Source organism: Camelus ferus, chromosome 6 (genome assembly GCF_009834535.1).
Source record: "Camelus ferus isolate YT-003-E chromosome 6, BCGSAC_Cfer_1.0, whole genome shotgun sequence".
In the NCBI taxonomy this organism is placed as follows: Eukaryota; Metazoa; Chordata; class Mammalia; order Artiodactyla; family Camelidae; genus Camelus; species Camelus ferus.
The window spans coordinates 5,128,437-5,148,739 of NC_045701.1; the positions used below are offsets into that span (position 1 = coordinate 5,128,437).

At 43.3% G+C, this 20,303-nt stretch overlaps 1 protein-coding gene and 1 pseudogene across 3 annotated transcripts in view; both read right to left on the bottom strand.

The window, feature by feature from the left end:
- RAB8B (RAB8B, member RAS oncogene family) overlaps positions 1-20,303 on the bottom strand; it is a 90,635-nt gene that overhangs the window by 55,638 nt on the left and 14,694 nt on the right. For 2 of the 3 annotated variants that reach the window (XM_032481002.1, XM_032481001.1), the window contains 2 exons: positions 19,185-19,316; positions 982-3,077 (listed from right to left, as the gene is read on the bottom strand). In XM_032481002.1, the coding sequence (XP_032336893.1) occupies positions 982-1,105 (124 nt within the window). In that variant the 5' untranslated portion in view covers positions 1,106-3,077; positions 19,185-19,316. Of the gene's footprint in view, positions 1-981; positions 3,078-19,184; positions 19,317-19,471; positions 19,561-20,303 lie in introns of those variants that run through there. The other variant, XM_032481003.1, reaches the window with a different exon arrangement.
- LOC102505845 lies at positions 10,592-12,148 on the bottom strand (annotated as a pseudogene).

Genomic DNA, 20,303 nt, shown 5'->3' on the forward strand with positions numbered 1-20,303 from the left:
TGTTTCTTCTAAGGAGATAGTAAAGGAGTGAACCACATTTTCCTGACGACACCATTCCCCTTCAGTCACCAGTTCCCTTAATGCCCGTTAACATCCACAGAACAATTTAACACTCCATAGATAGTATTCCACTATAAGTCACTTTTGCTGTTTCTCCAGCACTTGACCCAAAGGATGTAAAAAGAGAGAAAATGATAACCAATGATCCTAGTTACTGGAGAAAGTCTTACTTTCCATTTCCTCTCCCTTTCCCATTTTCTCCCTTCTCTGCTCAACCTCTCTACTGTAAATTCTGCTTCCCTTTTTCTCTCCTATTTCACACCCAGCTCTCAACTTTATCTACCAAGTATCCTCTTTCCGTACTCTGTTCCCCTGAACTCTTCTCCCACTTCCAGTTTTCTTCTGCCCCCTCCCATGACATCTCTGATCAGACTTCTTGTAGCCAGTGTCCCTCATCTCTCCCCTCCTGATCACTCATCCTCTGAATTCCTTTCCGATTCTCACCTCTCTTGTCCCCTGTGTCCTCTGTCCCTTTACTTCATGGACCTACCATTCCCCCAACCCTTCATTTCCCCCTTCACATTTCCTTCCTCTTTCCTGTCTTTCAATCCATTTCACACCCACTATTACCTTCTCCCTCTCCGTGAGATTTCCTGTGTCCCCCCCAACTTTGTCCCTCTAAGATCCCTCCCTGTCACACCCCCAACACTCTCATTTCCCCCAGTACCCCTATCCTTCTTCCTCTGGCTCCCCTTCCCCATCCTTCGCCCTCCAGTTCCTCCCTTCAACACCCCAGCCTCACGTCCCCCGCCCGCTCCTCTCTCTCACGCCTTCACCCTCTCCCACTGCTCTCACTTGCCCTGACGTCCCCCGGGTCCCCTACCTGGGGCTCCCAAGCCCTCCCCACGGTTCTCTCCCGGGCCCCCTCGCACCCGCCCCCCATTTCTCATTTCCCGTTCCCGGGCAAGGCCCCTCCCTCACCGATGGTGGAGATGAAGGTGGTGTTGAAGGCGTCCTCGGAGAAGCGGAATAGGAGGCAGGTCTTGCCCACCCCTGAGTCGCCGATCAGCAGCAGCTTGAACAGATAATCGTACGTCTTCGCCATCTTCTCGCTCCGGCCCTCTGATCGGAGAGCAAGGCAAGCAACAGAGAGAAGCCGGGAGGGGGCCGCGGGCGAGGGGGCGTGCCTGCCGAGCCGCCGCCGCTCGCTCCGCCCCGTGCCCCGCCCCTTCCCTCGGAGAAGGCCTGCGCGCCCCGCCCAGCGTGGCCAATCCGAGGGGGCTTCGTCATCACCGCCCGCGCCGCAGTGCTTTATGGGACTTGTAGTTCCTTCGAGGAGCTTCGGGCGTGCCCGGGGCGGGCTGTCCCAGCGGCCCCAAAGGATAAAAGAAGACCTGCTGTGGACTGAGTGACCGGGTAGACTAGGCGTTTCCACCGGAGCTAGGCATGGAGGCAGGCTTTCAAACTCTGCGTGTCGCGCCGCTGGAACTTAACTTCGTCGTTTCTTTGTGTGCGGGCTTCTTTCAAACCCAGGACCTCGGAATCTGAGTTCCCTCATCTCTTCTGCGGCGAGCTGCAGCTGAGATGCTTTCTTTCCGTCACGCTGCCGAGGCGAAGCCTGTGGATTATCTGGAGAGTGCCTTATCTGGCTTCTCCAGGTCCTGCCCAGCACCACCTCTAAGCCCCCTCCCGCGGCCCCTCAGTTACAGAGCTCGAAAAGAATGATTGCCGTTCCAACTTGAACCCCACTCATGTTCTCTTCTTTACGCCTCCAGACCAGAGCAAAATACAATGGGTATTTTTAGAGACTCTGCCTTGCAGACCGCTCCTCTCCCCCCGCGGGAGGATGGACAAAATATCTGGGAACAGCAAATTTTAAGGGTTGTGCTGCAGGTCTGTGTCCTATAAAACTACAAGCATTGTGCGAGGCAGGAATTATGACCATGGAATCTGGAGACTAAGATTTGGATTTTATCTCAGCTTTGGATTAGCTGCTTAACAGCACACAGGCTCTCCACACCTCAGTTTTCTTATCTGTAAAGTGGGTATAAAACAAGCTGTTTCATGGGTTGTAGGAAAATTAAATGAGCTACTGAATGTGAAAGTACTTTGAAATCCATGAAGCACTGTAGAAGTGTTAGTAATGTTAGTTACCTTCTTCAACCCTCAGTAGGCTCTCACTTAATGGGTGAGAAATGGGGGAGAAGCAGCATGCTGTTATACTCAGTTTAATCCTTTCTTTAATATCTTAGAGTATTCTTTAATTGTTTTCTGGATGTATGATTCAGATCTCTTTCACTCGCTAGGGGCAGAAACTCAATCAGATCAAACTCTCATGGGAGGTGGGGTGGCACGGGGCGGGGGTTGGGGCCGCGGGGGGAGGGGGAGGTGGGTTGCAGGTTTATTGACTCAGGCAAAGCAGAAGGATAAGCAGATAGGTAAGGAGATTGGGGACCAGAAGCTCTATCCGTTCAGGGCTCTGTGCCTCTCATCTCTTTTCTCTTCTAATTTCTTGTATGTCAAATACCAACAACAATAATTTCTAAGAGAATAAAGGGATCCCGAGGCCAAAATATTTGAGAACCACAGTCTATGGTTCTTAAGTCTAAGGGAACTGGTGGACTCAACCGTTAGTGAAATAAGGAAAAAACTTGGACAGTTAGTTGAACAAGACAGCAGGCTTTTCTAAAACACATCTCGAGTGTCTTGTGATTTCATGTACAATACCAGTGATATTCCACTCTTAGTCTTGTTGCGGCAGAAAATTCAACTGGCCCTAGTAGTCATTTTTGCATTATATGTGGAAAAAAGATGAAATGTATCATTAACTCACACTGTTTGATCATACAGCATCCAGAGGGTTGCTGCTGTTGTCTAATTGCTAGAGCCCTCTTGATGGGAACAAAGCTCTAAGGTAGTCAAAGTCACAGTTTCTGTCCCGTAATGAGGAAGGATTCTGCCCTCTGGCACAGGCTGAGCCTCCTTGCCCTAGCCAGTTCTTGGGCAAGTCTGTGAACTTGGCCTCAGCCCCGGCTGAACAAATGTGCACAGCTCAGTTCTAGACCTTCCTCTTCATTCTGGAAAAGAAGAAAAAGAAATTGTCAAAGGCCACTGGAATCTTTGTTTTATAAAATGTCTACTGATTAAAATAACTTTTAGTCTCACTACCTGCATGCAACTGTTGGCATTCTCTCTCTGCATGAATAAGAACACACTATGTGGCAAAGAACTTACGTTCATAAGAGAAGCTAGGATTAGAAATTTTAGTCCCTAAGTTTCCCTAGGGGAATTTTATTAATTGATGGGAATTAAAAAAAAATTTTTTTTCTGTTTTGTTTTCACTTCCCTGGTTTTTTTTTCTGTTAGAAAGCACATACAACATTGGGACTTTCTAGCTTTTAAGTCTGTGCACCACTGTTGAACCATTCAAGCATTTTGATATATTGACATTACTTCGAGAAGAATCCCATTTTTTTCCTTTTGTGAATTATGCGTTTCCATATTTTGTATAACATGTTAAAGATCAGATTTTGGTGGTAGTAACTCCTACTGAATCAAGGCACTTTGCTCAAAAGACTGGACAAGAAGTATATTTGTAGAGCCACACATAACAGGAGGCGACTTTCTTTTCTTTCTCCAAGTGGCATGTTACTGAGGAAACCACATCAGTACTTTTTTGCCAGCTTCCTAAACCCACTGTTGAAATGTTACATCATTGCAGAACACAAGGCAGACCAGCACACTCAATTTGATTCTGTAAATGTTTACTGAAGCCTTTGATAAGGTTAACATGTACATAGCAGCTTGACTTACAGAAATCTATCTGTCCAGGGAGTTTACTCTCTGTGGTTTTTGTCAGGCCAGCACTCCTTACTGCTTTTGGGAAGCTGCTCCTCCCCGACTAGTGGCTCTGAATCATGGTACTTTGCTCCTTCGGCCACAGAGGTGGGCATATGACCAGGCTGGGTCAAACCGAGTTCTTCCCCGAGAATTTCCTAATGAGGTGGAATGATGATGCTTAAAGGTCCGTCTGGCGTGAGGTCTGTGTGAGCTTCAGGCTGGTTTTGATCAGAGCTCTAGTTCATGTTCCTGTATTCTCTTGTTGCTTTCCTTCTCTGTGTGTTTACTTTGTCCCCAGTCTGGCTTTCCTCATGGTAGCAAGTGCCATGCTGCACAATTCCAAGGGCCATAATTCACTTCTTAACAATAGTTTACTTATCTTGGGGGACCCCCAAGAATCTACAAACATATACTTGAAGGTCTGTGTGTTCCCTAGGCAAATTTTCAAATTTACTCAAGCATTCTTTAACTGATTTAAATTGCTCCATGACACTTGAGTGCGAGGTGTCACCTTTCTTAATTGCTGAAATGAAATTAAATTTGGCTGAGACCTCTCTACCTGTCAAGGGTTGGCAAAACTGGTACCAATCATTACTGGGACTTTTCCTCTCCTTAATTGTATCCTATGAGAATTCACGTGCTTATTCCATGGTCCTGAAAAATTAGGGGCACAGCAGCCTCTGTTAAGTCTGCACCCAACAGTGCTGACGCTTCTGTCCAACAACCCTTGGGTTCTGGTCCTCGGCCATCTGCTGAGCACAGCTGTCCCGGTGGGCTACAAAGATGTCCTTCATAGTGATCATTTTCACTGACTGATGATTCAGCCATCAAATAAGTTCTCTCTCTGTTATCTACTAGTTTGTGTACTTCTTTGTCTTCTCCCTTAAAACTTGAGCTCTTTGAGGAAAGGGGCATGCTGATTTCTCACTGTATCATCAGCAATGCTTAGCATGACACCTTACACATACACATAGTGGGTACTCAGTTAAGTTGTTGAGCGAATGAATGAATAAACATCTGATTATCATGCCAGCAGTTTAGGAATTTTTTAAACATCTGAGACACCTTCAGTTTATTATTTGCTATGAGACCTGGGTATTTTTGGCCTCATCAATACCTTTCTGGTTGAACTCTACCTTGAATTTATGTGTTATTCATTCTGTAAGTACACTATTCATTGCTGTGTCTAAAAAAAAATCAGTGTAATTATTTCTCTGGCTTGTCAAGATCATATTGAATGATAACCCCTCAAAAATACCAATTTCTTTTATCAACTGTGTGTCATCCAAAAACATGTATTTGTTTAGTGATAACCCAGTGGGACAGTTCTATAATTATCTTCATCAGAGAGGGACATACTGCACTCTTTCCACCCACTGATGTTTCCTGAGCAATCACTGGTTGAATAGTGTCCACTCAAACAAAAACTCATTAAGCTCAAACTATGAAACCAGCTCAGCAAGGCCACTTGGAATACCTTTGGACACAAAGGTATCTATCATGTGGTCTCTGCCCTCAGTTTGCTTCCCAGATATTGAGGAGAGATCCCACAAGTGAGAAGTTCAGTGATAAATGGAAGGCAGATATTTGGCAGATATACACGTCATTATTCTATAGGTCAAATGTCCATTCTGACTGGTTGGTTTTTAATTCGGACTGATCAGGCATCCATTCGGATTGGTTGGGCGTTCATTTTGATTATTTGGGTATATTTTCTGATTGGTCAGGCTTCCAATCTGATTGGTCGAATGTTCATGCCACACTGGTTGTTCAATATTTTGCATATCGCCACTGCATGCAAAAGTTAAATTAAAATGCTATGATTTAAAAAACTAAAAATTTTTTTTTAAATTTTGAATGACATGCTAGTACAAAAACTTGCTATATGAAATTTACTCTATTATAGGGTGGACTGGAAGGAATCCATTCTAATACCTCTTATATTATTTGTTTCTCTGATAATAAAGTTTTTGACAATAAAATATATTTCTAAATTCATTCCCTTCATTAACCTAGGCATTGCTATATAGGATTTTGTGTCAAATAAGGCAAATACATACAGTAAATATTATGTGTCTGGGGTTGAGATTCTTATAATATTGAGTGATTACAGACACAGAAAACAAACTTATGGTTACCAAAGGGGAAAGGAAGAGAGGGAGGGATAAACTGGGAGATTGAGATTAGCAGATACAAAGTACTATACACAGAATAAATAAACAACAAGGTCCTGCTGTATAGTACAGGGAACTATATTCAATAACTTGTTTTTTAGAGGGGTAATTAGATTTTTTAAAAATTTGTTTGTTTGTTTGTCTTAATGGTGGTACTGGGGATTGAACCCAGGACTTCGTGCATGCTAAGCAGGCCCTCTACCAATGAGCTATACCCTTCCCCCACTCAATAACTTGTAATAACCTATAATGAAAAAATATATATATATATGTATAATTGAATCACTATGCTGTATACCAGAAAGTAACACAACATTGTAAACCAACTAGACTTCCTCAGTTTTTAAAAAATTGAGTGATTAAAGGAAGCCTTTTGGAACCAACTTTAAAGTGGACGCTGAAAAAGTCAAGATGTGCTGAAACTCACAATCAGCATCATAACAGGTATTGAGATGCTTATGGTAGTAAAGAATAGAACACTGGTGGGGAGGGTATAGCTCAGTGGTATAGTGCATGCTTAACATGCACAAGGTCCTGGGCTCAATCCCCAGTACCTCCTCTAAAAATAAATAAATAAACCTAATTACCTCCCTCCCCTTGCCCATAAACAAACAAACAAAAAGAATAGAACACTAAATGACTTAAATAAAAAAAAATTCATTTAATCATATACTAAAATAATCAGATCTAGAACTAGTGACAGGTGAGTAATCCTGCAGCCCAAATGACAAGCCTGGGACCTGGTTTCTCAGCAATGCTTCCTCAAAGTAACACTTATTTCAAGAGGCTTGCCCTATGGGGTTGTAAAATGTCTTCCTTAAACTCCTGGGACTCCTTGCTTCCAGATTCAAAGATAGCAGAAGGTAAAGAATCCTCTTTCTCAGGAGTGCAAATAAACACTCTAGAAATATGAGTTACATGGGCCCTGACTGCCCTTCTGTGAATCAATCCTGGGGTCCAAGAGAATGTGTAGGCCAACTGACTTAAGTCACCAGAGCTGAGTACGGGGACAAACTCACCCTAAATCACAGGGTTCTGTTAGAAATAGAGAAGACAGGAGGAGATGTTACCTGGAAAACTGGGTTGTTCTCGTGGTGGGTTGAGCCAAAAGACAAAACCAAGCAAAAGACTGGGAGAAGGAAGGATTTATTACTTGCAGCAAGTAAGGAGAACACTGGGGATCTTTCCCAAAGCAGTGTCAACCCAGACAGCAAAACTGGGCAAGTTTTAAGCTAAGGGTACATGCATATTCATAAAAGGGCTTGGGCAGCTGGCAGAATCCAAGCTTTAACTGAATAAAGTCAGAAGAGGTCAACCTCATGTCCCTTAGGTTCCAGCTGATCTGGACGTTGAAGCTTTAGGCTAATTTCTACCACTGAAACAGAATTGGGAGTCTTTACAACCGATATATTATCTTCGCTCTTGTTACTTCTCTTGCCTGAGATAACAGTCCTTTGTTTCCTCATTCTTTTGTTCCCTTAAAATCATTAATTATGAGACCTGTTCAAAGACAAGCACTGTGGCCAGGCTTAGATCACAAAATGACTTAGGCCCAAAATGACCTCTCTTCTGTCACGAAACCTATGCTTGGTTCTCTTTCTCTAGGGAACTCTTACCCTGTCTGCTTACAGGGACAAGCTGTGGAAGCAACATATTACCACCAGTGTCAGTGTCAAATTATATGCCTATTCGTATCGTGTTCGGTTATGTTGGAATTTCTGGAGAAGTCTTTGGGGCTGAATCCAGGAAAATTCTGACTTGTCATTCTCTGAAACAGATGAATTGATATTGAACTGGGAAGAAACAAGAAGGAAATATTGTTTCCTTAAGGAGGGGATGAGTGGTCCAAGGCAAGAATTAACATAGGCACTTAGACACCTGTTCCCTTTTCTACCCCACTTCAGCAACTAGCTGAGGTTTACCACTTGGGCAGCCTTGAACTTTCTAATTTCTCTGTCAGACTCTGAGAAGCCTATCTTGGGATTCCCTAATGGAAGGAGGATTGGCCAAAGCATCAGGTGACGTGGGTTCCGTTCCCAGCTCTGCCACCAACTAGATCTGTGACTTTAAACAAGGACAACAACCAGTCTGTGCCTCAGCATCCTCATTTGTAAAATGAAGGAGGCTGGTCTAGATAATCCCTTTCTGTCTATAAAACCCTTTGGCTCTTGAATCCAAGCTCGCGCAAACAGATGACCTGAGATCTGCCCCAGGGATTCTGGTCTTAGAGATATAGGTCTCCCAAGCCAACCAAACATCCTAGTGAATTGAGGAAATTTATCAACAGCCTAGGCCTGACCAGTCCCACAGAGGCCAGGCAGGGTTTGGTGCTGGGAAAGGAGCCCAAGACAGCTAGTTCCTTATTTTAAATAGCATTTACTTCACCCTATGACTCAGTTATCAGTACTTCTCTCTTTCCAAGGAGTGCAAAGTTTTCAGTCTTTCCTGTGATGGCAACAAGTTATTGAGTTGCCAACAATTTACTGGGCTGCCAATTTACTGGATTAAGAGAAAAGTGCAATTCTGCTTTGTATTTTGAGCCATATCCAATCAGATTTCTGCCTCCAATTCCTACTTAATATGGATAAATCATTTCTTGAATACCCTTAAACATAGACTCCCCTCAACAACCCCCTCCTCTAGTTTAACAGCAACAAGGGCTTAAAAGCACAGTTAATCAGGGAGCCTGCTGGATGCTCCTGAACCTGTGATAAAACATCCTCTCTCTTTTGAATCTCCTTTCTCTTGCTGTTCAGTGGGCAGAACTCAAGAGTTAATATGAAATCAAGAAGAACTCTTTGATTATTCATATTTAAGATTTACAGTTACAAATATGGTGATAATCTAACAGCAAGCTGAAGAAATAAGACTGCAAAGGTGATTCTTTGGGGCCAGGATGAATATTCAGATTAAGAGGAACTGCTAATGGAATCCCAATCACATCGTCATTTCCCTCCTACCACTTTCTGAAACCCAAGTAGCTATATGCCCTAATTAGGCCTGTTTGGGGGATTATCACATCTTATTTCTGCAATGAATGGCATCACCCAGCGTTTAATATTCATTGAGGCTTTTATGAAACGGAGAGGTTTCCATATGTCTCTAGAGCAAAACATTTGTGTTTGCCATCTGCTACTCAAGAGTAGTTTTGTAGAAAAAGGATGCAAATAACTTGGTTCTTTAATTACTTTGGGGTTAGGCTACACTCTAGTTGGGACAGTGGGACAGCTAATTCACTGCTAGGAGAATTCTGTTGTTTGCTTAGCCCTTTACAAGCAAACAGCATGAAAAGAAATTAAAACCTAAAATTACTCCTGTCCTTTTAAATAGAGGCAAAGACCAGTGTGAAGTGATGGGTGAGGCTTTTCTGAGTTGGCATTGTGGAAACATTATTCAGGACACTGTACTTAGACGTCAGTATAGCAAGCATCAGTTCTCTTTTCTTAGTCCTGACACCAAAGGAATATATGACTCAATACTAAAAAAAAAAAAAAAGGATCTCCTTGAGCTTAACATTACACACACACACACACACAAAAAGTAACCTACTCTTAGTCACCCAGGACCTGATTACCTTGGCTTTGGACACTGTGATATTTGTTTCTCCCTCCCCCCTTGTCATTAACTTCTTGAATTGTAGATAATTCTGTACGCAGTAACATCTTCTCTAGCCTATGGATACACATCATTAATTTTGCTTCATCAGGAATAACTTCAATCAACAGTTTAACCCAAAGTGGAAACCCTGAAGCTTCAAGATTATCTGTAGATTTCAATTACTGATGCTTTTTCTGGCCCTCCTCAGAGTAAAATTTCATTTTTGGGGGGTTGTTAACATATAGAATGTAAAAAATTGACAAATGAACAGCACCTGGTTTGGCCACTGACTAGCTATGAGGCCCTAAGCTCATGGACCTTTGATTTCTTTTTAAACACTATAATTTATAGAGCATTCTGTACAAAAGCTGCCATTAAAAGGGCTCTACTACTATCCGAGAAGAAGTCCACAGCCATAGGCCTTCTCTTTGGCGAGGCAGTCAGCGGCTTCCTGGTCCCCAGGGGGTGCTGGCTGGTGAGCTCATGGGGGTCTCCAGCACCCAGTGGAGGAGCCTCTGCTCAGGGTTGAAGGCCACTTGGGAGGGACCCATGTGGCTGACCAAGATACTCTTGCCTGTCTTCTTGAATTCTGTGGTCGTGTTCCTGTTCAACCTGAAGGTCACCTTCTTGGAGCTGGATGGTGTTCTGTTTGGCTGCAGGGCGGGGCCCGGTGAGGTGGTGGCAGCGCTGCTCTTGGCCTTCCTGAAGAACGGGGGCTTCGGGGAGAAGAGGGTATCGCACTTCACAAAGTTCTTCTCCATCCTCAGCTTCTTCAAAGAGCTGAGCGCCCCACTGCTCCACAGAACCTGGATGAGCTGGCTCCTCTGTGCTCCACCAAGTCTGACATCTCTCACCTTCTTCCTCTTTTTCAAGATGGCAGTTTTCTGAGTGGACGAGTCATAGAGGTCAAGACGGCTGGATTTCCTCTTCTTTTTCTCTGGTTTCCCACCTTGGGGTGGGGTGGCAGGGCAGTCATCTCCATATGCTGGGCTGGTTGAAGGGCCCTCCCTCTAGGGCATGGGCCAGGCTAGCGGGCGGATGGGGTGGGGGGATCTGCTGTTGACCAGGAGAGCCCTGAGCATCTGCTTCCTCTTCAGGACCGGGACACCAGTGGCCGGGCAGGTTCAGGGGCTGTTCCCTGAGTAGGACCACTGCCAGAGCCACCTGGAGACGTGTCCTCCAGAGGTGATGCTGCTGACTTTGAGCTCCCCACCTGGACCCTCAGGCTCTTCTTCTGTGATCACTTCCTCCTGCTGTGCACCGAGGGCTGCTCCAAGCCACTCTACTCCTAGGGGCCAGGTGTGGCCACTGCCCCCAGCTCCACTACAGAGTCTTCCCACCACTGGTCCCTCGCTCACCACTCCCATTCTATTCTGGGCATGTGGCTTCACCAACGGACCCTAAATATTCAGGCCAGAGGTGGTTCTTCTTTTTCGTCCTTTTTTCTCTTCAGAATACCACCCTCACTCTCCTCTTCCTAAGCAGGAAAGAACTTGGTTCCTTTCTCTCTTTCTATGCTGTTGTCTCCAAAAGTGTATGTCCTTTTTTCTTATGCCTTCCTTGACTGAGGGCTTTGTCATTTATGTCAGTAGACGTGCCCTCGGCAAAACTTCAGGCAGATCTTGAAATTTTTTGATTAGTTTGGACAGACACTTCCTATCGAAGGGAGGTATGTTTTTCCTGTTGGTGAGTTCCAGGAGTCGGTCAGCAACTGCCTTACAGTCAAACTGGAGAAGCGGCCCACTGTCCACCTGTTCACCTTCATCGCTGACATCGTCTTTTCTGGAATGATATTTGTCTAGGGCTGTTTTCTTTTTACTGACTGTTTTTCTCCACATCATGTCATTTTTAGATGTCTCTTCCTCATGGAGGTCACTGCCACCCACTTTGGTTTTCTGTTCCTCGATTGTCTCTTCAGGTACAAAAGGAGACGGATCTACAATGGCTTCAAAAGCACCCCAGCTGTAGCCTGTGTAGCTTGGCAGCGATCTTGCAGAATGCATCAATGAATTTGAGATTCTGATCTGTCCCACTATGGACAGTTCATCCAGATAAGCATCAATGAAGTGGACTTTCACTCCATTAGGAGACTGACTCTCACGAAGCAGGGCCTCCTTCATCAAGACGTCTAGGAAAAGCTTGATTTGGCTTTCTTCCCAGCCATTTCACTTCATAACTTCAGAGGACTGATTCAGGACCAGACGGATCGGTATGCAGTATCTGTCCAGATGCAGTCGGTGTATCTTCTTCCACTCTCGGCTCGTGGTTTGCCAAGAGGCCTGAACGAACAGATGAGTTGGGACATAGCGTTCACTAGATCCCCCTGCAGAAGAGGTTCATCCTGCACCCACATGCAATACAAGAGCCCTCTCTATATTTTTTAGAAGTTCTTCTTGACTGAAACCTCCTGTCTCCCTCTGCATCTTCCTGCTGATGTACTGGAGCAGCTTCTTCACGGCCTGGTCCCGGATGCCCTTCCCGTGGGACGCCATGCGCTCAGCCAACTGGGTCTCGGCAGGCTGCATGGCGGGGGCCATCGTGCGGGTTGGAGCATCCCCGGCCGCAGTCCACTGTCGTGCCTCCTGGAGCCGTGACTGTGCAGAAAGCCACAGACCTCTCATTTTAAGACTATTTTCTGCTTTAAGATGCCAAAAAACTAGTGAATATAAGAGATCATTTATCCTAATGTTTCCAAAGTTCATACCTCAGAACCCTAAGCAAATCAGTAAATGTTAGTAGGTGAAACCAGAAGAAAGGGTTTCATGGTTAAATGCTTTTGAGAAATGCTGCTATCATAATTTTTTTTAATTGAAGTATAGTTGATTTACAATGTTGTGTTAGTTTCAAGTGTACAGCAAAGTGATTCATATATATATACACACACACATTCTTTTCCATTATAGGTTATTACAAGATATTAAATATAGATCCCTGTGCTACACAGCAGGAACTTGTTTATCTGTTTCAGTAGTTGTGTATGTATAGTGTGTGTATGTTAATCTCCAACTCTTAATTTATCCCTCCTCTTTCCCTTTGGTAACCATAAGTTGGTTTTCTATGTCTATGAGTCTATATCTGTTTTGTAAATAAGTGCATTTCTATAATCTTTTTAGATTCCACATTTTTAAGATACCATATGCTATTTGTCTTTCTCTGTCTGACTTACTATCATGGTGTTTTGATGGTACAGCTTCTCAGAACTGCTCATAGGCTGAAGTGCCTTCTGTCTCTCCAGCAGTGGGTATGGTGCACGTCCTTCCCCACCCCACACTTCTGCCCCAGGCCCCTTCCTGATGGAGCATCTTATGGGACCTGTGTTTTCCAGAATACATTTTGGGAAACCCTAATTTAATCTAAACCCTTAGTTTTAGATGTGAATATCTAAACTGTAAAGCCTACTGTCCTGATGAAAATCAGCATGTTTACAGGAAACTGACCAGAAGGGCGGCAGCATCTATTACCAGAGGTCCTGACAGACTGGGCTGAGAGCACCTGTCCCTGCCTCCTGAGTTTCTTCTGACTCCCAGGGTAGGGCTCCCTCTTGCTGCCTCTGTCACCATCATACCCACAGAAAGATCAGCCAAGGGGATGGGGGCCTGCAATGGCTATTCCCTCCCCACCTGGGGAAGCAGCTTTATCCCCAAGTCCTGGACGACTGGCAGACACTGTACTAAACTGAAATGAAAATCACCTTATGTGCAGATGCAAATTAACCCAGAATTCTGAAAGTGCAAAATACTAGATCTTTAAATGAACATTCTGGATGCTGTGTTTTTTTCAGAAAAAAAGGTTAATGTCAAGTAATTAAACTAACATTCATGTTCTTTCTTTTCTATTATTTTGTATGTTGAGTTAGTTATAGGATAGCTGATAGAGTCACATCACACACTGGCTAACTCCCTACAGTGACATCTAAAGTTCTGGAAAATGATATTCCCCAAAATACATTTTTAAAGATGAATTATTTAAATTTCTTGAGAACATGAATTATATGCACATTGTACCCCTAATGACTAACACTTGGCATATATTAGGTACATAATGATAAATGTATTTGTAGTAACTAGTAAATTATAATCTGATGTTTGGACTTCAATAAAATAATAGTATTAATACATTAATGGTACTAATGATATCCTACCTCTTCAAAAATTTCAAATTCCTTGACCTGGTTAAGGATCATAAACAGAAGCTAGTTAACACTCCTTATTTATAATCTATTTTCATAAACAACTGTACTGTGATGTGGTGTTCTTTTAGCTAGTAAAAGGACTGAATCCTAACTGAAGTTCTTCTGACCTCCGGCTAACTTTCTAATGCTACAGAAGAACCTGGAGGCATCTCAGAGAGACATATTAAATTAACTAGGATTATTTGATAACCTTAAATTACATGGGAAGCATTGTCAAATGAGTGACAAGTCTTTTCAGATTATATTGTATGGGGAAATGTTATTAATATAGACATTCTAGAAATTACATAAAATTTCTAAAATTTGGATATGTCCTGGTATATAATGTTATTTGTCATAATTATAGTTATTATCTTAAAATGTTGTGTATCACAGCAATAACCAAGTTTCTTTGTCGATGACATCGTGATCACGTGTTTAACCATGCCTTTTATGTCTTTTTGCCATTTATAGACACTTCTTGTTGTTCTCTGTTGCTTTTGCAAAAGTGCTTCATCTTCAAGAAGATTCCCGGGAAGGATTTTTTGACAAGTACGGGTCTCTGATAAATTTCAGATCATACTACTGAACTGGGTAAGAAATGAAAGAATCCTAATGGAAAACCTGGTGGCTTCACAAAATCATTAACAAAAAGGATTAGTTACTGAGTGAACTGATGAATATGGTTATATTTTTTATGGTTTTTATCTAAAATATTACTGGTTTTAAGCTGTGTTTTCCGGATATAAGGAAACTCTTCCCCTCAAGCTAATTGTGACTTACAACAGTTTGGTAAATTATACCTTTGTAAGCAGAATTGAAACATTTGTCTTTTCTCCCTACTTGATCCATCCAAAAATTAGAAACTCTTAAGTTCCCCTCAGCTTTATCAGGTAGATAAAGAAGGCCACCTCTGAACGGGTACAGGAACCTTAAGGTATTTTGAAGACCTTGAAAAGGGAGCAATTCACCCAAATCTGTAGATGAGTCTTCAATTGTGACTCACCTTCTGATACACATGAAAAATCAAATCTCCTCTTCAAATGATGCTCTTCCCAGTTTAGCGGAAATATTAGAAAAATGGTTCAGGTCAGGGGGCTCTTGGCTCAAGTCTCTGCTAACAATATTGCAAAATCACTGTTTATTTTCTCTCTCGCTGTGACTCTCCTAGACCTCCTAGAATAATGCTATTCAAGCGAGGTTCACACGCTACTTTCGTGGACCTCAAAACGTATCTAGCTCTAGCAGCAAGAGTTTCACTCCTCTAACTAGGCAGACTACAACACCCATTCTCAGTAGGAAGCAATTACAGAAGACTGACCTTAGGCCCTATAACCCTCTAGACTGAGGAGTGAAATATTTCAAGGGGGAGTTTTTGTAAGCAGATAGGGTAGAGGGTCCCTGAAGAAAGAGAACCAGGCATGACTTTCTTGACAAAGAGAAGCCATTTTTAGCCTAAGCCATTTTGCGACCTAAGTCTGGCCTTAGTACTTGTCCTTGAATAGGTCTCAGTCATTAACAATCTTCAGGAAACAAAAGAATGGAACAAATGACTGTTATCAGACAAGAGAAGTAACAATAGCAAAGACAGTTTAAAAGACTCTCAGTTCTGTTTCAGTGGTAAAGGAGCACTCAACCACCAGATCACCTGGAACCTGAGGGGTGGTGATGCTGACCTTTTCTGATCTTGTGACTTCAATCACCGAAAGCTGGGACTCTGTTGACCTTTGCCCAGTCTGATGCTAAATTCTCCTCTGTTCAAGCCCTGTCATGAATATACATGTACCTTAGTTTAAAACTTCCCCAGTTTTGCTGTTTGGGGAGACACGTCTTTGGGAAAGATCCCGGTGTTCACTTTTCTCGGCTGCAAGTAATACATCCTTCCTTCTCCTGCTCTTTGGCTTGATTGTGTCTTTTGGCTTGACCCCCACCAAGAGGCAAACCCAGCTTTCAGGTAACAGTGTTGGTAACATGTCTAATATCTACAGTGTTTTGTATCATAGAAGACATTATTGATATAGGTACTGACAGAAAACTCATCCTGTAAACAGATGACATAAACTTACAGGATTGATAAATACAGCATAGTTCTATAAATGTATTTTTCTTTCCTTACGATATTCTTAATAACATTTTCTTTTCTCTAGCTTACTTTATTGTAAGAATACAGTATATACTACATGTAACACATAAAATACAAGTTAATGGACAGTTCATGCCATCAGTAAGGCTTCCAGTCAACAGCAGGCTTCCAGTCAACTACTATTAGTAGTTAAATTTTGGGGGAGTCAAAAGTACATGCAGATTTTTGACTATGTTGGGTAGGCAACTCAGAACCCTGCGTTGTTCAAGGGTCAACTACATTTTTTTTCATTTATTTAATAAAAAATTTTTTAGCACCTACAAAATATAAAACAACTCTCTAGGTACTATAAGGGAAACAAAGATGAAACTGATACAGACCATCCTTTAAGAAGCGATGGCCTTGTAGGAGAGGTGGGGCGCACACGTAAATAATTACAACGCCAGGTAAAATTATCATCTGCCGGTAATGTGCTGTTGTGTTATTTATAGTTCTTTCCAAATTAGTTTATTTTTCCTTCAAAACCGGTAGTTACAGTTAAGATGATCTAGCCTATTAGGACTCCCTGTTCCCTTACTATCCTGGATAAATGAAAGGTTACTTGGTATCAGTGACATCAGGGTTTACCAGTAGCCACCAGCACTGTCTGAGAGTCATGCTTCTCATCAGATGACAGGACAGGACTGCCCCAGCAAGGTCTTACTGTCAGCACTAAGTCACCTTCTTTGGACATACAATTCACCTGAACTGGATGACGGGTGAGGTGGATGAATCATGATAATAGGGGAACTTGAACAGTGGGGGAGGCTGAGGGCACACTTTCCGGAAGCTGGAAATTTGTGTGGGCAGCAACACAAAAGTAGAGGGGCTAGGTTATCAAGTGACAATCAGAAATGGGGTCAGTATAGGCACACAAATTGCCCCTGGCTCTGCAGAGCTGGTCTGTCTGAACAGATAGTGGACCTGTGTGAGAGAGGGCTATGAGGGTAGGAGGAAGCCCTGTCTGTCCACACCACAGAGATGACCAGTATCTGATGGTGTGAAATGACTCATTCATTCTGATTTGGGCTATATTTTTATCTCCATTTTAAAAACAAACAAACAAAAATGTTTAAGGAATTCATTTATATAACCGACATCCAAAGATCAGTAAGGAAATGTGTCCTTCATATATTTGGAACAAAGCTGTCAGAGAGAAGCTGGACTAAAGCCTTTGTGTCAAGAATCCAGAATTCAATGCTATTAACACTGACATACTCAACAGCCACAGATTAGCATTAAAATATACATCGTACACACTTCCTTATTTATATCTTTTGCCTTGAGAATTTGATGATGCAACCACGTTTTATACGTGGACATAGTTCCCTTAAAATTAAATGTTCTAAATCACGAATTTAAACAAAGTTGAGATATGAGTTAATAAGGAAGCTCCTAGTGTTAACTTCTTTGTATCTTAAGCCAGGACTGGGATCATGACTCTGATTCTGAGGGAAGTGATATGGACAGAGGAGTCTGTTTTGCCCCACAGCTCCTCCCAGCCTCGGTTGACCCAAGGACTCCTCTGCAAAGAGCAAAGCAGCCCATGCTCAGAGCCCGGGCCATCAGGCTCCTCTTCTTCCTCCCACTTGGCCCATTTCGGGGAGGCAACAGCAGGGGCGCCCACCCTAGGGTCACCCATCTAGAGCTTTGGCATCAATTTTTTTTTATGGAGCTCAGCCTCTCCAGTAAAATATTTAAATAGGAGATCGTTCATTTGGTTCTTGGCCCTTATACCTACTGGAGACCATGCCCAGTGCCCAGAGTAATCAAGTTACTTGTGGGAGGCAGCAGATAAAACACTTGAAATAGCCCGTGCCTCTATGTCTTATGGCTGAGGTGAAATTAATTGTATCCACATTTGTGCGGACTCCAATATTAGCTCACGCTTCTGGCTTATTTATGATTTGGCCAGATATCATTTGCTCTTAGGTCTTGGCAAGAGGCCCCTCCCTGGGGCCCACTCTTTACAGAGCCCTACCCTTGCTTTTTTCTGGTCAATCCTCCCCGCTGGGCAAGAAATCCCCAGACCAAATGGATTCATTCACTCAGAGCCTTGCCCGGCATTCAGGCCACACTCTAGGCACCCAGATGCCAGAATTCCCTGCCAAAGGCCCTCCTTCCAGGACTGGTGTGAACCTCTTTTCCTGATCTATCCTTCCAAGGGTAGACTGTGCCATTGGTGTGGCATCGCAGGCCCAAGGAGTGGCCTTGAGGGGGTGGGGATGTGGCAGCAGCTCGAACATGTGTGAGGCGGGATCCTCATCGTGTGTGTCCAAGGCCCTTTCTGATGTGGGCCAGACCTGGAGAGCGGAAAGAAGGGCATGGGTCCAGGCTAGGACTGCTGGCCCTGAACCACCACATTTGGTGTGGAGCTCTGAGGAGCCAGAAATTGTAAATAAAATCTGATTTTGTAGGTCATTATAAATATGTATCTATTGAGGTAGGAAAGGCTAACTTGTCAAGGCAAAGCTGTTAGCTTCAGCTATAATTTTTATATATTTAGACACATGACATGTAGACTTCCAGTTTTACTCTTACCTCAGGCCCCACAAAGATGGCACTAGGCCTGCTCTTGGAATAGGTTCGACTTTTGAGTTCATTTACAATTTTTATATAAAGGATCTGCTAACCAAGGATTAAAGTGTGAATAGTGGGTTGACTGCTCTCCGCCAGGTCAAAGGCAGCGTTGCTACAGCGGCCACCGTGTCCTGGCCTGCTCTCTGACCTCGCAGGAGAAACTGGGTGTGTGTGTGTGTGTGTGTGTGTGTGTGTGTGTGTCTGTGTGTCTGTGTGTCTGACATCCACTGTGAACCAGAAAAATATGACTTGGCTATTTTCAAATAATTCCAGCCCAACACTGTGCTCTGGTCATGACGCCTGCTGTCTCCCTGCCAAGCAACTCTTCCCAGTTGACTTCCTTAAGCGGCTTGCAGTTAAGAGCTGGACACTTTGAAGGCCTCTTCCAGGCAAAAAAGAATGAACTAGAAAGTGAATTGGGCCAGACTTCCTTGGTCGAACACCACTTCACTCCAGCAAACCCCTAAGCCTTGTTATCTGTTTTGTCAGCTGTAAAATGAGCAGACTGACTCAGCCCTACCTCAGAGGGCAGCGAGTGTGATGGGCTTTGTAATATAAAGTCGTATGTAAATGAAAAGGAGCATTAGAGCTTTTTATCCAAAGTCTCGAGCACACCCCGCTTTCCACTGCCACAAGTAAGCCTCTAAGACCTGATCACAGATGGCTGCAAACTTCAGGGGTGCGGAAAAGCTCACATTACCTGAACAGAAAGCAGGGTTCCGTAAATGGAGTGGAGCGCAGACCAAGCAATCAGTACACGGTTTAGGTTTCTGGATGGCAGGCAGCCCCGAGATCCATTGGGTCCAGCCGGTGCCAGATGATGGACTGTTCCCTGCAATCCAAGTACAAAGAACAAGTTTACCCATTTATTCCCGGGACTGTTCTAAAAAGATCCTTGAGATCTGAAGTGTCACGTTGAGGCGAAAACCCTTTCCAAAGATCTCCCCTGCGTTTCTCCCTGCCTCGGTTTGCTGGCTGACAGCTCACCATAGAGGTGTTTCCTTCAGGGACAGGGTTTACTGAGAACAGGCAACAGGCATCAAGCCTGCCTAGGGTCCATTCCTCCCTTCAGTCCTATTTATAGGGGGCACATCCCACAGTTCACTGAAAGACACAGGCACGTGATTTAGACGTCATCCTGGGCCTGCTGAGAATCACACCTGGGAATTGCTGATTACTCTGGCTAACATGGGATTTCTCTTTCACACGATTCAGATAACAACATTCACATGCAGCAAATCATAACGTTTATATACTTAGCAGACACGCTTGCTTCTTCCCTTCATCTCCTAGAGCTAGGACATTACTAGGATGCTGTATAACTATTTTGTAGAACCTCTTGCTTAATATTTGATGATTTTGTGCTCCTTGCTACCATAAGGGGGTCTTAATCATTTTAACATTGCCCTCGACATCAGTGCCTCCCTTATAGGAGATACACAAAAATACTTGTTCATATGCATTGAAAACATAAACTCCACATGGGATTTAAAAAAAAAAGTTAGGAACTCCCACTCTCTGTTAGGGAGCTTCATTTTCAATGTTTTAAAAAAATTTCTTTTTGGAAGATCTAAGTATTTTATATTGGATGAGATCAAAGGTCTTCAGCTTTAGCCAGATTTAGCCTTATATCTTTTTTTTTATTTTGTTTTTTGTTTTGTTTTTATTGAATTGCACATTTTCAAAGAATGAAATTAATTCAAATGGTTGTGCTATTTCTTCAGTATTCTTAGTCCCCACCTGACCTTAGTCTACACTGGAGATCTTATAGCTAGTTTTTTTTTTTTTTTAATTGAAGTGTAGTCAGTTACAATGTATC